Below are 16047 nucleotides of genomic sequence, written 5' to 3'. Positions count from 1 at the left end.
AGGCTGTATCATCTTCCCGACTCCTTTCTACACAGTCCCTTGGGTCAGATAATTTGGCTTGGATCAATACTGTTCTTTGCTCAAGGGTATTCACGGATTACAGTGGAAGGAATGCAGTGGTAAGGAGCTAATTTTATGTGGTGGGGGACATAACACTTTTGCCATGTGCTCTCCATTTATTTCTTACAACCTCATTTTGAATGATCATGCTGTGGTTTTTTTCCACCCCATGATTGTGAGTAAGAAAGCAAAGAAAATGGATAACAAGAAAAACAAGATTTTAATTTTTTTTTTTTCCTCCTTGAGGTTTTAATCAAAGGTAGCGCAACCTGTGTGGGATGAAATTATCTTAATTGTTACTAAGCTGATTAAATATTTATAAAATGAAGGCTAGATTATATTTATAGCTACTCTGTCTGGAGAATTTAAATAAATTGATAATTTTATGGATTTTTTTTTTCTTTCCTTGCTCAAATCATGAGTACTAGTATTCTTTTGTCTTAGGATGCAAATATTCATAGAATTTCTAAATGGTAGAAACTTAAACATTTTAAACTTGCAACATTATTAAATGAAAAATGATCCTTTAATTTAATTGGGGCATGAAGATAAAATTCTGTGTGCTTGTTCATTCCTATTAAGATTTTAAAGAACTGCTCCAGATCTTTTGATCAGTTGTACTTATATTGTCTTGAGGAGGCACTTGGACCCCTTCTAGATTAGAAAGGCAGAGAAGACCTGCAGTATTTAGACTGGAAAAAAGATTCCTAATAATGAGACATAAGCAAAATTTTTAGTTTCTCAGAAGGTCAAAAGGTCAACTAGCTGATCAAGTTTTAAAAAAAAGGGAAGAAGAAAGCTATAATCTAACAGAGAAAGGATAACAATTGGAAACATAAATGGATGTTAAAGCTAAGGGGCTTCAAATATTCAAAGGACATGTGTTTTAACAATGGACATGTTCAGCCATTGAAACAAATTACTGAGCAAAATAAGTTATTTTTCTTTCTTGTCAGAAATACAAGTTAAAACCAGGTGCCGTTCTGGAAGGTGTGCTTTAGGCTAATTAAGCCTTGGATTCACTACAGGGATAACTAGATGGAAGGTCGACAAGGACTGAATGCTGATTCTGACCCTAGAACCTCCCGCTCCGGTTGCTGTTGTGTGCTGGAATACAGCGTATCTGGGCTCTGGTAGCTGGTTCTGTGGCTGGCACCTAATTGCTTCTGCTTCCCTGGGGCAGAGGGGCAGCCTTGGCTGCTGTCCTCTGTGGGCTCCTGAGTGGGAGGGCGGTGGCTGAGGTGGCTGTGGCGTCCCCTGCACGTGTCGCGCCTTTGATCCGTGCAATCCCAGTAAATCGGGCATTTCAGGGAAGCGCCGGGTGGGTACCGGGGTGTAGAGCTGAGCGTGCTGCTGGAGGAAACCTGTGAATCACCCACTGGAAAAGCTGGGCGTTAACCACATACGTTTTGTCTCTGCTCCAAATGTTTTCCGGCGTTGTTGGTTGGGGTATGAAGAAGGTTTTTGAGAGAACACCTGCACTGGAAGAAAGTCAAATGTAGTTATAGGCTTTTTTTTTTTTTTTTTTTTTTTTTTTACACCAGTATAGCTTGTTTTACTTGGACAGCTCAGAGGTGCGAGTGAGGGCTGACTTCTAAAATGTGTGTGCAAAGCACAGGTTTCATGGGAAGTGCTGTGCCTACAGTAGCAGCCGTTGTTTGCTGGCATGCTATATTTTTGTAGGCAAAATATCTTCTCGGATCAAAAAAGCAGCTTTCACTGTGAAATAATTAGCATATGTAAGCTGTGAAAACCATAGTGGGGACACAGCTATTTAGTTTATCTACAAGTTTAAAACAGATGAAGTCAACCCAAGGAAGGGGTGTGCAGTGCTGATTGTATCTACCTGGCAGACCTTGTCTCTCTAGATTTTAAGCTATTATAAGTATTGCATATTTTGCTGTCCTCCAACAAACCATTACCGGTGAAGACAACGCAACAGTCGTGTGAGGCAAAAGAGGAGCTGTACATTGCCTGCATGTTGCTAACAGCTGAATTCATGCCAATTTATCCTTTCTCCAACTGCCTCCTGAAAAGGTAAAGTTGTATCTGAGGAGGCTTGTTTCCTGAAGGACTTACTGAATCTTCAGACAGTGAGGCATAGTTTAGTGTCCCTTTTGGTGTGAGAGGTACACAGTGTTTGTTTAGCGGCTCCCCATGCCCTAAACTTTCCCACCTACATTAGGCCAACCAGAAGGACTTGATGGGCTGCAGTGTCGAGGGACATGGAGAGGCTGGGGATTACAGCGTTGTGGGTGTCTGTCACTGCTCAGCTCACTGATAGGAGCGCCTCACTCCTCAGCAGTATTATTTCTGTATCTATTCTATGTTTTGGTATGCACCCAAATTGTGATGGACACGGGTATTGACTTCAGTTAGGTGTTCTTTATTTGGTCGTAGGGAAAGGCACACAGAAAGATACTTTGTGCAACAATTGCCAGTTAAAAAGCATCTAGGCAATATAGCTGGGGTCAGGTTCCAAATATGCGTGAGTACTTGCATATGCAAACAAAGCAAAGCCTAATTTGTGGAATAAAATATTTTATGACTTTCAGAAACAGCAACATGTTTTGTATGTTCTCTCATTAAAAGCAACAGCTGTACTTCTAATGATAAAGATTCTTTTCAAAATTTGCATTTAGTTGGCTGTGTGTTCATTATAAAAATGTACAGTGTGCACTGGGAAGAGAATTTTCTTCTACCCTGTAGAGCTAAAATACCATGCCTTCATCCGCACTTCTTGCTGGCCCTCTGAAGAAGCTGTATCGTATTGATCATGATTAATCTTAGAGAGGTTAAGATCCAACCTTTTAATTTCCAGTTTCATACAGCACTTGAACACACACACAAATTCTTTTTGAAGCTGATTGGTTTTATATACATAGCTAACAGTCTGGTTAGACTGAGAAGACTGGAACTGGATCCTTAACAGCATTCATATGCTCTTTTAGATTTAGCACTGAGCATGTAGGAGAGTAACTGGGAACAGAATCTATATTCTGTATTTTACCATCCTCCAGCCAAAGAAGTGAAAAACTGAATTCTGAAGTATTATCAGAAGCTTGAATATGGAGTGCAAATTGATATACTAAGGTTAGCTTTTGAGTGCTTAATTTCTTCTTACCTGTTCCATGTCATCTTTTAATGTGTCTGTTGCTCGGGTGTGGTTACCCTGAGCTGGCTGACTCTTTGACAGAGATCTTTGCACAAGTAAAATGATATAAGGCTGCATCTGTTCAGATAATTTTGTGTGGTTCATACTTCTGGCCATCTGTGGAAGACCTTGTAAAGTTTAGATATTTTCGACAATCTGCTATGTTTTGTTCCTGGTGCTTCTGGTTAATATGTGCGAACTAAAAGAACATCCTATTTCTTCTTTTGTCAGATGTGCACTTCTCCATTTTATGAAAACATCAGGAGAAACTCCTCAACAATCTCCTTTTTTTGTTGAAAACACATTTAGAAGTGAATTGTCTTACTGAAGTTTTAAGGATATTTGGAATCAGCATGCCAATTTTTTAATTCCTGTTTTACAGTCTTGTCTTACAGAAAGTTAAGGAAACTGCAGTAGAGAGAAGGGAAGAATAATATTGAAGAAAGCTGAAGGAGAAAAGTTAATACCTGTTCCATAACATCGACAAAAATAAAGCTACTGAAATTAAAAAATAACTGCTCCTTTCCTAAAGTAAAAACAATGAAAGAGTGATGGTGCTGCCCATGTTGGGTGTGTGTGTATGTGTTTATGTAATGTGGGAAAAATTTTCTACCAAACTAAGAATAGTGGTTAAATGTTTGTCCTCTTGGTAGTACACTAGTCATGATGCAGTTCTCAGCAAAATGTACTATAATTATACAGGGAAGTTGCTATTTGTATAGTGGAACACAATGTATTTTCCCTAGTTTCAAACCTTTTTTAGGGCAGAACGTCAAAAGAGAAAAGTTCATGCATTGCATATTGGAGCACATTTGCTTCGTGCATATAATGTCCTTTCAAAGAACAGAAGTAGCTCAAGATACAGGATGAATACATATCCTAATATTCACTTTCACCTCCCCAGTAAGAAGCCTAGAAAAATGCTAAAAAACTTCAGGTAGTGTGCATCACTGAAATTAGATGACATTTCATATATATTTATCTTGCTTTAGAGAGGAGTTCAATTTCTCTCGTGCTTCCAAGGAAGTAGTGGCAGAGTTGGACTTTTGAGAAGTCTGGAGTCATCCTTCCCCTCTTCTGTTTGCTGGTAGTATTTGTTTCTCCTCTGGCACTAACCTTCCTGTGTGTCCTCACAGTAACACTGCAACTTCAGGCCCTTTTCTTCATCACAAAGCAATTTTCATCAAGCATTTTGAAAAAGATGTCTTTGCCATGTAAAGTAGGAATTATGATAGTATGACATTATCACCCATTGGTCCTAGTCTCAGTACATATTGATATGGACCAAGTCTGAAAACAAGTAGTTTAGGAAAAGTCTGCAAAACTAGGTATGCAAAATGTAGATTATAGTAACTACTTACTACTTTTTTTTTTTTTTTTTGGCTGTGGAATTGGGTTAGAAACTTATTCAGCAAAGTTCATGCAGGTCTTGGTAGGTACAGTAATGTCCTCTCTTCAGTTTCTCTCCAGGACCTTAAGTGAGATTTTTTTTTTGTGCTTGAGAGCAGGCGAGGCTAATTTTGTTATTGCATTGCTAAAACATGGCAATCTTGTCTAACCAGAAGGACAAAGCTCTTCTGTCAGCCAGTGCTTTTCTTTGTTTCCTAGTAAATAAACATCCATTCAAGAGTTGTAATGGGCTGTGGGGGGAGAAAGTGTGAGTATGGCCATAGGACAAATTCTAGGCAAAATGGAGATTTTAAGCAAGACAGCATCACAAAAGCTTTATATACAGTAGTGTTGCTCAAAGACAGATCTATGCTTAATGGTGTTATTTTTTAAACCCATATCTTTATTTCTCTATGATTGGCTTAAACTCAGGTCTCTTCTACTCTACATTCTACCATTTATTTTATTTCTCCTTGATCAGATGAGATTTGGGTTCATAGAAGTTTCTTTTATGGCACTTCTCTCAAGATGTGATTGCCTCTTAGGGTTTACACCAGTGCAAGAGTGTCACAGTAATAAAAATACTTGTGTACTGTAAAGCAATAATCTAACCACAATTTGGAAGGCAGTTCTGTCATAAGCAGACCTCCTCCTGACCTCTGTGTGCTTCCAGGAGGGGCTTTTTACTTTTAAAAAGGTTGCTTTCAAATATTCTGAGCCTAAAAAGGAAAGTTCTAATGGTTTGAGATAATTCAAGTAGTTGTATGTTATTGTTGTATAGAGACGTGATATTTTCCATAAATGTTACTCTTTTGGATGTTCTTTGAGTTGGTTTTGGTTAGTGGTTTGTTTTGGTTTTGTTTTGTTTTTCTTTTGTGTGTGGTTTTTTGTTTGTTGGTTTGGTTTGGTGGTTTTTGTTTTGTTTTTTAACTACTAGCTTAACTTGCTTTTGAAGAAATGTCATTTAGAAACAAACCAAACAATTCTATGTATACAAGCTTTTTTAATCCACCAGTTCCTTATTGAAAGAAAGTGTATGGTAGTCTTAATCTTAAATTGTGTTATTCTGCTGCTTCTTGTCCAAATCTGCCAAGAATTTGTGGGAGAGGGTTGATCTCAAGAATATATGACCATGTTGGGTTTTCTAAGATGTTTGAAGTTTTGTACTAAGCATGAGATTCAAATCAACTGGGTAAATGAATGCACTTAAGCCATTTTCTTTATCAGAAGAATCAAAGCATGAAAACTGACAGTGTTTTGGTGTCAAGTTTTAGGAAAATTACAAGCAGGTTACTTAGGCTGTGCGGTTTTGTGTGGCTGTGCCTATGTTAGTATGTCCCACATGCAGCTGAGCTCTCACATGGCCAAGACTGGCAAGTGCAGCAAAGACCAAAGACAGCACTGCTGTGAGAAAATTATGGGCTCTTGTGTGTAACATCTTCACTGTAACCAGGTGTGAAGAATTTCAAGTTTTTTTTTTTCAGTAAATTTAGAAATCCATCATTTACTATACTGAAATAAAACTGTTAATGTTTTTGAATGGCTTGAAATGCTTAATCAGTGCTATACTAGGTTCGAGGATATCTCAAAGGCGAGATCGTCATGCTTCCACGAGTGTTTGAAATGCAGCTGTGTAACTTCAGCCTCACCTCTTCCGAGGCAAGTCCCTGTGACAAACTACTCGTCAGTGTCTTTCCGCAGCCCCATGTCCATCTCCAGCACACGCCTTTACATGCACGCTGGCCAAACAGGTTTTACTTCAGCGCTGTGAAGTGGCCGCTCCTCTGGGCTGAGCTGCTGCAATGCAAATACTTACACAGCTTTGCAAGGCTGAACCACTACTGGAAATTTTTTCATCTTTTCATAAATTTGAACTACTTCAGGTTTTAAGTTCGATACTTTATGGCGTTGTTTGCAAGGCAGAAGCTGTTATTGTCCTCCTGTCACAATGATCTGTGTGAGGCGTGTCAGGTATTAAGAAATCAAATTAGCTGGGTTGCAGCATGTGTGTTTTGGTTTTATGTGGAATGCAGATGTGCACTGGTCTGGGTGTGAACCAAGTTAATTTTGTGACTTCTGGATTTTGTGATCCTGCTCATTAGAAGTAGTAGCTAAGGAATGATTCTGTAAGTTCCAGAAATTAAAATGAATAGCTTCCCCTGTTTAATCTTATGTAATGTAAGCTCCGTGTGTTATATTTTGTAATGAATGCCTGGAGAAAAATTTCCTAGAATAAATTTCACACTTATTTCATGAATTGTTTTTCGCTCATGCTGTCATCTAAACAGGACGTTACCAGATAAAATCATTTGCTGTACTGCAATGGAGTGATTCTTAGCACCAAGGAGGGAAACTTGTATTTCCTTACTGGCTGTACAACTGTCTGGGAAAACTCTGCAAGTTCACTCCCAGCATCTCCCCTTTTTCTCTCTCTGTCTTTCCCACCCAACCGTAGATAGTCCTGACCAATAACAGTGCTGACACAGATACCCTCCTTTCCTCTGCTGATTACACCTTTGACTCCTTAGTCTAGAGTTTCATGCCAGTTTGCAATTAGGGTTTTGTTTTCCATGCCATATTTACCCAAACATGTGAAAACAGTAGTTGCGTTGTAAAACTTTCAGGGAGAGTTCTGTATATATCTAGCAAATATCTCCGAATATGTTAAACAATCCCCAGGGAGAGCTTCTTAGCCAAGTTTTAGAAGTGTTACCTCTTTATATGATTCTTGAGGTCCAGTGTATTTGGGGAAGGGAAGAAAAAGGAGCCTTTCATTTTAGTTTTTCTGTATGAAATGCATATTGCACTAATGTTTCCCTGGGGTGCACTCTAGTTAAACTTCAAAATTAGGACACGGGGGGGAAAAAAAAAAAGGAATGGTAAAATGTGACATGAAATTGTCACTTGTGTTGTCTCTAGGAAGGAACTAGCAGCAGCTGCAATGGTATAAATTAAGCATCTCAATCTTTAAAGTATGCTGTGAGCATCCCATGCAGCCTATCACCAGGTATTCTGCTTAATAAAACTTCCTCTGACTTAATCTGTGAGATGCATGTGTCGGAAGACATCCTTTTGGGCACTCAGAATGATAAATGTATTATCCTCACCAGCACATCTTTAGTTGTTTGTGTCTTCTTCTTTCCTCATCCCCTACTGAAAGAAAAAAAGGGATTTTATCCTCTCTGAGATAGATGTTGCCTGTCACTTGAGCTTCAGTGTCACCTGGAGCTATTGCTGGGCTTTTGCCCAGCAAACTTGTCTATATGGAAGACAGTTTTATGAGGTTGATAGATTTGAGCTGTTTATTTGTAAATATTTTCCATTTTATTGTTCCTTGAAATAGTAGTGCCAATCATATTATTTTGCAATCTAGAAAGAGGAAAACTCTCTGCTTCTGGAGGCTGTGTCATTGTGATGTTGTATAATTTTGGAATGAGCTATGTAAAAAGGGTACCATATAGGGACTGCTTCATCCGTCGCTGAAATGGGGTGCTTTGTAATAGTATGCAGCACCTTAGTATGGAAAGCAAAGAACCTTTTCAGTTGACAGCAGGGGAGACTTTAAACAGAATGCAGTAATCTTGGAATTTGCCCAGTATTCAGAAGAATAACTTTTAAAAACATAAATTATTTTTATAACAGTGGTAAGTTTACGGGGATACTACAAACGAAGGTCTGAATCTGATGTTTCTCTCCAACTCCTTGGCAATTCATTGACTCAGAATCTACTTGCCACAAACTTGCGTGGAGCAGCTCTGCAGGAAACAAGTGTCCTGCCAGTGGGTTTTGCAGAGGGCTTCTGTCACTTGAGGTGGGCTGAATTAGGAGAACTGACTGAAAAACAGGCGATTAAAAAATCAGCTCTGCCCTCTGTTTCACATCACTTCTCCATGTAGAGCCTGAGTGTCGCCATCCTATCCTTTCCTAATAGTTCTTGGGTACTTGTTCAATGCTGGTAGAGTTGAATATCTCCTGTTGCGCTACTGCTATTGCTGCATCCTTCAACACATCCGTGTTGTTTAGCTCTCATCCATACACACTTCTTGATGAACCTAGCTTAACTTGACATTTCAGAGGATTTCAGAACAATAGATGTGCCTACACACATGCCAGAAATATAGTACCTTTGAGATCAGTATTTCTGTTCGGTACATACAGCAGCATTCACTTTCCTTTTTCTCCTTTAATTCAGTAAAGTGATAACTTCATGAACTCTTGATTCTTCTCATTTTGTGCATCCTTTCCAAAGTGTCGTAATATAAACTCTTTGGAGTATCTATTGAAGCTTTACTGATATTTTGCAGTATTTTGCTTTTCTTGCAGCAATTGATTGTTTATCATGTTATGGATTAAGTGCGAATATTGTGTACCATTTTTTTCTCTCCACCTGTTGCAGAAAAAAACCCCACACGTTACTGATGAAGCCAAAGGGGTGGGGGTTGCAGAAGAGACACTGACTTATTGTAACCAAAGTTTTCAATAAAGCAGCAATTGTACCTACCTTGTCACTTAGAAATGTGCTGCTTTTAAGCTGAATCCTTTATGCACAAGCTTTCTGCAATGTTTCTGACCATTGTTGATACGGCTTATATCATAACACTGTGGTCAGGAAGACCAGTTTCTCCTGCTGTTAACTCAAGAGTGGAGCTGAAAGTATACCCTTGAAATCTTTTATTTCTCTCCTCACTATGACCACCTCCAAACTACTTTTTGAGGTTAGGACATGTGTGACTTCAGTCTGTCTTCTGTTCAAAAGCTATGGCTTTACTGTCTATATGGAGGAGAGCTGCTCATGCCATCTTTGCTACTGTGTGAGGATGACAAAATGGAGAGCAAATGTAATCTCAATATAAATGCTTCTTAGAGGCAAGCTAAAAGATAAAAGGTTTTTGTTGCTGATTTTAAGTGATTGCAGAGACCTGGCGGATGAACTGTCAGATAACGGGAAAGGGTACTTGGTTAGGTGGTAGCAGGGCACACTAGGGGTAAACCGAAGAGCTAATTAGCTAGCAAAATTGAAATGTTCTATGTCAGGCAGGGACATACAGTAAAATTCAGTTTAATTTAAAACAGAGCTTTACAATCTGATATTACAAAGCCTCATTTCTATACATATAAATGCTAAATTGTACCTTAATCAAAATAGTGATTATGATTTTTTTTTCCCCTGACATTGTTTGCTTGTCTGGGTTGATATAACTTGCTTTCTTTCCCAAACCTCTGGGTACTAGTATACATCCCTGTGGTGGTTGCTTCACACTTAATTTTTATGGACCCCTGAAAGAGGCAAATAAATAATTACGTGTAATCGCTGCTTATAACATCATTATAAATACAAAGCATTATTTATAAAATTTATAAATACCATTACTTGGCTTGGTAGTTTCGATCAATGTAGAAAACTTTAAGTCAGTGTACTATAAGAACCTATAGTCATGTTTAAGTGGTGGGAAATAGGGCTCCCCTCTTCCCAGCCCTTACTGTGCACCACTGGTGATATTACTGACATGCCTGTAGGACTGACACAAGTTATAAAGCTGTTGGTGGGTCCATTCACAGGTATTTCTATTAACGTTTTAGTGATGATTTCAATATCCAACTCCGTGATCTTTGAAGTCTGGCTGGTGGGTAAGGAACACACTTGAAGCAGTTTGTGACTGCTGAAGCACGCTTGTGCTGAGGTCGGATTTAACAGTTGTTACGTGCAGATTTTGAGGAAGCAAGTGTAAAAGAAGCTACCAATGGATGTGAATAGGCAGGATATTGGATGGCTGTACGACAGACCCTTGAGGAAGTGCCGATATGCATCCTTCAGAATATGCATACATAGAGATCAGACCAGTAGTTGCATTCAAATAAATACATTTCTTTTAGGTCATGTACTGCACTTTTTGGGTGCAGCACCTTTAAAGTAAACACATTTGTGTCTGCTGATGTGCTCTAAATCTTGTTGAAGTGTGAGAATCTGTACTGCACATGTTTTAAATTGCTTATGTTGATGGTATATAAATAAAGTGTATGTGCTTAAGTTGTGCTTTCTATAATAACCTTGTTTCATTTTTATTATTTTGGAGCATTTAAAATTGACTTTGAGATGCTGGGGTTTCCCACAATTTGCATAAAATCCAGTACTACAGGTAAACTGTAGCATGCAGTTGATGCAAAAAGGAGTTGTTGCTTGAATGAAGGAAAACTGATAGGTGGAGGAAAGGCTGGAAAAGATATGTGGAGATACATGGTTGAAGAAAGGGAAAGGAAAATGTTGGTTTGCAGAAGCTAATGGAATAGAGAAGTGGGTCGTTTATTTGGGTCAAAGTAAAAAGATATCAGGTTTAAAAATTTTATTTCGGTTATCTATCAGTTTTAGCAGCAGAGCATGAGTTCCTAACCTGTGTGAGACTATTGAAGCTCCATCTCTGAAGAGCGAATGGTTAGCTGTCAGAGTCACAGAGAGGCCAGCTTTCCTAATACAACCGTAATGCCACAGAGCTGTATTTATTTTGGTTTTACCCCTGGATTTTTCTTTAATTTACTTTGGATAGACAGACTTTTAATAAAACTTAAGCTGCTTTATATCACAGGCTTGTTGTTTTTAGGGTGTTTTTTTAACAAACAACATTCTCTCTGTGCAGACTTGACTGGTGAACGAAAGGAGGGCAACTGCCCTCTTGGCAGATGTCCTTCCTCTGTTTGCCAGGACTGGTTTTTAATGTTACTGGGAGAATGCGCTGTTACTTGGGGAAAAGATTGAGTGAGCACCAGGTTTTTCAAGGGTCGGATAATCTTCTATATGAAGCACGGGGCCACTCTGTGAAAAGCTGAGCTGTGTTCAGCCACAGACTTCCTGTGTGCTATCAGTGAAGTCATTAAAACTCTGTCTTAAGTGGATTGCTTGGAGAGTGAGAATACAAATACCTCCCGCTTCACAAGGGTGCAGAGGCCTAACTTGGAGGTGTGACTAAAAGACAGCACGTAACTGACACCACCACTGCCTGGGTAGGTGCTTTGGGGCTGAGTAGCACATTATTCCTCCAGCTGTGTAATGTGGCAGTGGTTTCTTGGATGTGTGCAAACAGTAGCCATTTTTCCATTCTATTTAAACAAGTGATGCTGAGTTGGGGATGGCAACAATGTCATGATTTGTGCTAGGTTTAATTCAATAAGTCTGACCTTCTCTTTACAGGGCAAGATGCCTGTTTATTAAATGGACTGGAGTGCTTGGCAATATCTGTCTGGGGAACTGCCCCTTCAACTGCAAGCCAGTGTTGCAGGTGTACGTAAAATGGCAAACCTACTGTTTTCCCAGAGATGTCATGGGTCGAGTTTCAGTGTGTCAAAATAAGTAATGTCCTCAGGCCTTTGTGTTAGAGGTCATGTTATGCCACACCCATCACATTTTTGTTGTGATTTGGCTCTAAATGCTACATCAGCAAGCTGTGGGCACAGCTGCCTGCCCAAAAGGTGTGTGGGGGTTAGTGGTTACCTGGTGTGGCTAAGGAACTGGACATTCAGTGCCTTTATAAGATCTGTTAGGAAAACTCAAGGCAAAGTGTTTTCTCTGTGTAAAACTGTGTTTGGGGACACCACTTAATCACTCATCCTCTGAAGACCATTACTTTTAACTCCAGTAATGAGGGCAAGGTGGCTCTTGCTGTTAAAGGCTTTACTGTTCTTCACCCTTCCTCTGTTTAAACCCCTCTAGTAAGGATCCTAATGTCATTGCTGGGCTGACATTCACTATGTTTCTGGCAGAACGTATCTAACTTTGCTCTTGGACTAGCTCTTGCCCTTGTTTGTCAGTGTCCGGAGAGAGCAGTACAAAGTCTTGCTTGCAAAAGGCATCATCGCTCCCATTTCTCACCAGGAGTCTGGCGTTGGCTCCGTTACGCATGGGGCCTGTAGTGCAGACAGCAACAGCAGTGTGTGTCTTGTGGCATCACCATTCTAGCAAATCTACTTTGTCTTGCTTACTTTTTGGCTGCCCAAAGTAGCAGCAGAGGATTTTATTATTGATGCTGGTGCTTGTGTTGGACAGTGCTGGTTTGGTTGACTTTCTAGGGCCAGAGCTTCCTCCCTCCCGCTGCAGCCCCGCAGCTCCTCGCAGCATTTTCTGAAATGTATTGCCAAGCCCTGCCCAGCGCCCAGGGCCGAGGGAGGAGAGACAGGGCTCTGTAACCCGGCCCGGGGCGGCGCGGCAGAAGCCCCGTCTCCGGCCGGAAAGGGCCGGTGCAGGGGCCGGGCCGGGCGCGGCGGGCGGAGGAGCCGCGGCCGCTGCCCATTGGCGGCGCCGGGCGGGGGCCGGGCCGGGGCGCCGGGCGGGGCGGGCGGCTGCTGGCGGGGAGCTCGGCGGAGAGCCCGGGCCGAGCCCGCCGGCGCCCCGGCGTTTTCCCGCTCCGCTCGGCTGCGCCGCGCTCCTCCCGCCGTACCATGGTTGGGGATCACTGCAGCCTCCCCGGTGAACGGCCCGTCGTCGCCCAGAGTCCCAAACCCGGATTAAGCTGCAAAATGGTCCTGCAGGCGGTGGGCAAAGTGCTGCGGTAAGGACGGGTCCGCCGGGGGCGGCGGGCGGGCAGGGCGGCTGCCCCGCGGGGCCAGTGCGTGTGTCTGAACGGGGCTGCCCCCGGGACTCGTCTCTGTGGCCCCGAGAGGAGCCAGAAGGGAGTTGGAGCTCAAGTTAAAGATCTGGCCCGGGTGCCTTGTTCTGCTTAGTTCCTCTCGTGTCTGGAGGAGGGAAGCTGCGTTTGGCTCCCTCTGGATCTTGTGTAGCAATCTGGGAGGGTGGAAGTTGGAATATGAATAGCTGCTTGGAGAAAACATTTGTCCACGCATAATACTGCAGTCAAGTTTTATTTGCGCTCCCTAAGAACTGAATTTCCAGGACGTAAGCAGACAGTGAAGGTCCTGACTTTCCTCAATAAGGAATTTGACCAAGACGCTACATATGCTTTGGCATGTTTCCTACAGAAATGTCGTAAGATGAGGGGAAAAAATTGCTCATGTACCTCAGAAGGACTTGTGTGAACACTGAGACGTGTATGACTAGTGAGACCAAAACCAGACTCCTTGGCAAAGGACGCACAGTAATTTGATTTGGAGGAGTTCTGACCCGTTCTGGTTTGCAGGGAAAAGCGTCACCACAAATATTAGGATTAGCAGCCTTGCTATTCAACAACGGCAGCTTTTTTTTTTGGTTAAGTGTTTTCAGATAATTTTCTGGGATCTATGAGGAATGGTAGGGCTGCTCCAAAAAGGAGCCTTGTTCCTTCTGCATATCTTTATTTGATGAGCTTTCGTTTGTCCCGGTTGCCAGTTGTTAAATGTTTGTCAATAGAAACATTATCGCATTCTGATCACAAAGCAGCTGAGCTCTGGCTGCAACTTAAACTGGAGAAGTTCACTGCTCTCAAAGTAGGCTTGGTGACAAGGACTGCTTGGAGTTTCTCTTAAAGAAGTGGTGTATTGCAGTACTTTTTTTTTCCCCTCATTAAAAATAATTTCCTGTAGAAAACATTATTTTAGGAAATTCAGGTTTCTTTTTTTGACTTTTTAACAAGTTTAACATCCTTTTTTTGCTTTTTTTTTGAGGGGGTGGTGGTGTCTATAATTCGAGATGGTGTTATGCAGTTGGTCATATCATAAAATCCTTTGGCCAGTGGCTTGTTATTCATGCCATGAACCCTTTGAAGTTTTTGGTAGCTGTTCTATTGGCAGCACTCCCAGATGTAAATAGATGGGTGCCTCTGTAGAGAAGAATTGCTAGACCTTTTGTTCAGCATCTATGGTGGTTTATTTTAAAGTATAGGTAACTTCCTGTGTCTTAGCAGTGAAACATATATTTTTATGCTATGCTCAATGCTTGCTTTTGAAAAAGTACAGCCTTTTTATTTCTTCTCCAACTGAAGTACGTGCAGAAACTGTGGATAATTATATTTGCCTTTTTTTCCCAAGGTTTATTTTCTACCTGCACCATAAAACTCGTGAAAGCAGGAAGACGTTGTTGTCGTACATGAAGTATTTTGGTGTCTGGAATTAATAGCATAACTTTAGTTTGCTAAGCTGTTGCTAGATGGAAGTGGTTACTATATTGTAGTAGAGGTTTTTTTAATGTCTTTTCATTCTGGGTTATCCTTTTGCACGCAGTTCTTTCTTTTCTTGAATATACTTCAGATGCCTTATCTGACCTTACATGTGTTGCTTCATCTTACTTTTCTTCGGTTTTTATTCTGTAAGTCATAAACTCATCCTGTTCTGCAGAGAGCTCATTGTAAGAGCACAGGCACTAGCCAGGAGCCTAGGTAAATAATAAGTCCAGTTGAAGTTTCCTTCCTGCAGAAGAAAATTTGAGCCCGGTGATGGTGGAAGAAGGAGCTACATGGGACCTTGTGTAGGCAAAAAGTGGTGGCTTGTTGGTGACAGCTGTGGTGGGATTTCTTTGAACACAGACATCCCCAGCTGAGTGTGGTCAACTTTATTGTTTGTAGAGAAGAGCAGGGAGCTTAAAGATGTGGTTGAATACAGAGGGGCAATGCCAGCCTGATACAGTGGCCAGCTCATTTGTTAGCACTTATGTCCTAGTCATGGGAAGTTAAATGGGATAAATCCCACATTACTGTAATGGTTTACCATCTCTTTCTGAGTAAGTATAAGACAAAGGGTATCAAACAGCACTTTTAAGGCTGCCCAACTGAAACATGGCTGATTGAGTTTTCTGTAGTCTATATAGAAGATGAATCAATACTAGACTTCAGATGAATCAATACTAAACTTTGGATTAAGTAATTTTTCTTCTGTCGGTCAGGCCTGCTAATGGCTTGATGGTGAGATCAAAGGTTATCTTGCTTGTGCATAGCCTGGCGTTATGAACAGCCTACTGCATTGTCGTTTTTTTTCTCAGGCGTAACTGGAAACCATCATCACCACTGTTCCCTCCCAACCCTCCACAGCCTGCCAAGGACTTGTAGAAATTCACAATGGACAAGGATTAGAGTGTACATCTTTTCCCTAAATTGCTCTCCATTTTTGTCTGTCTCCTTGTTGTGAATTATAAAGCTCACTTGTTCCAGTATGATTTTCCTCCATAGCAAATTTGTTGTACGTTATTTACATGAGCTGTATGTTCTTATAAGTAACTCACTGTTACAAATAACTCACTCTTTTGAAGCCTTTAACAAGTTTTCATTAGTTAGTAGGTCCAAGTCTTGCTAGCTGCTGGGTGCCAAACAGTGTCTGTGTCGTACACTGGTAGTAACAGCTGCCAAAGGAAGGATCAGTACAGGGAGAGAACAAGGAGGGAAGTGTGAGGAAGCAAAACCCTCCACAAGAAGAAGCAGCAGCCCTGAGAACCTGAGGAGAGTTTAAGAGAGTGTGGGGAAAAGACAACTGAACCAGAAAGGGGTAAAAATGTGACAAAAGCAACAGATGTGCTCTCAGCCTTTCTAATTAAT

At 41.1% G+C, this 16047-nt stretch overlaps 1 protein-coding gene across 9 annotated transcripts in view; it reads left to right on the top strand.

Moving 5' to 3' along the window:
• MOB2 (MOB kinase activator 2) overlaps nt 1-16047 on the top strand; it is a 118567-nt gene that overhangs the window by 72235 nt on the left and 30285 nt on the right. Inside the window, exon 1 of one of the 9 annotated variants that reach the window (XM_013370179.3) lies at nt 12884-13140. The exons of the other annotated variants lie outside the window; for them this stretch is intronic. Coding sequence (XP_013225633.2) covers nt 13031-13140 — 110 coding nt within the window. The 5' untranslated portion in view covers nt 12884-13030. Of the gene's footprint in view, nt 1-12883; nt 13141-16047 lie in introns of those variants that run through there. 9 annotated transcript variants of the gene reach the window in all.

This window comes from Columba livia, chromosome 5, assembly GCF_036013475.1.
Source record: "Columba livia isolate bColLiv1 breed racing homer chromosome 5, bColLiv1.pat.W.v2, whole genome shotgun sequence".
In the NCBI taxonomy this organism is placed as follows: domain Eukaryota; kingdom Metazoa; phylum Chordata; class Aves; order Columbiformes; family Columbidae; genus Columba; species Columba livia.
The sequence above is the reverse complement of the archived record's forward strand: the minus strand, read 5'-3'. Positions and strand labels throughout refer to the sequence as shown.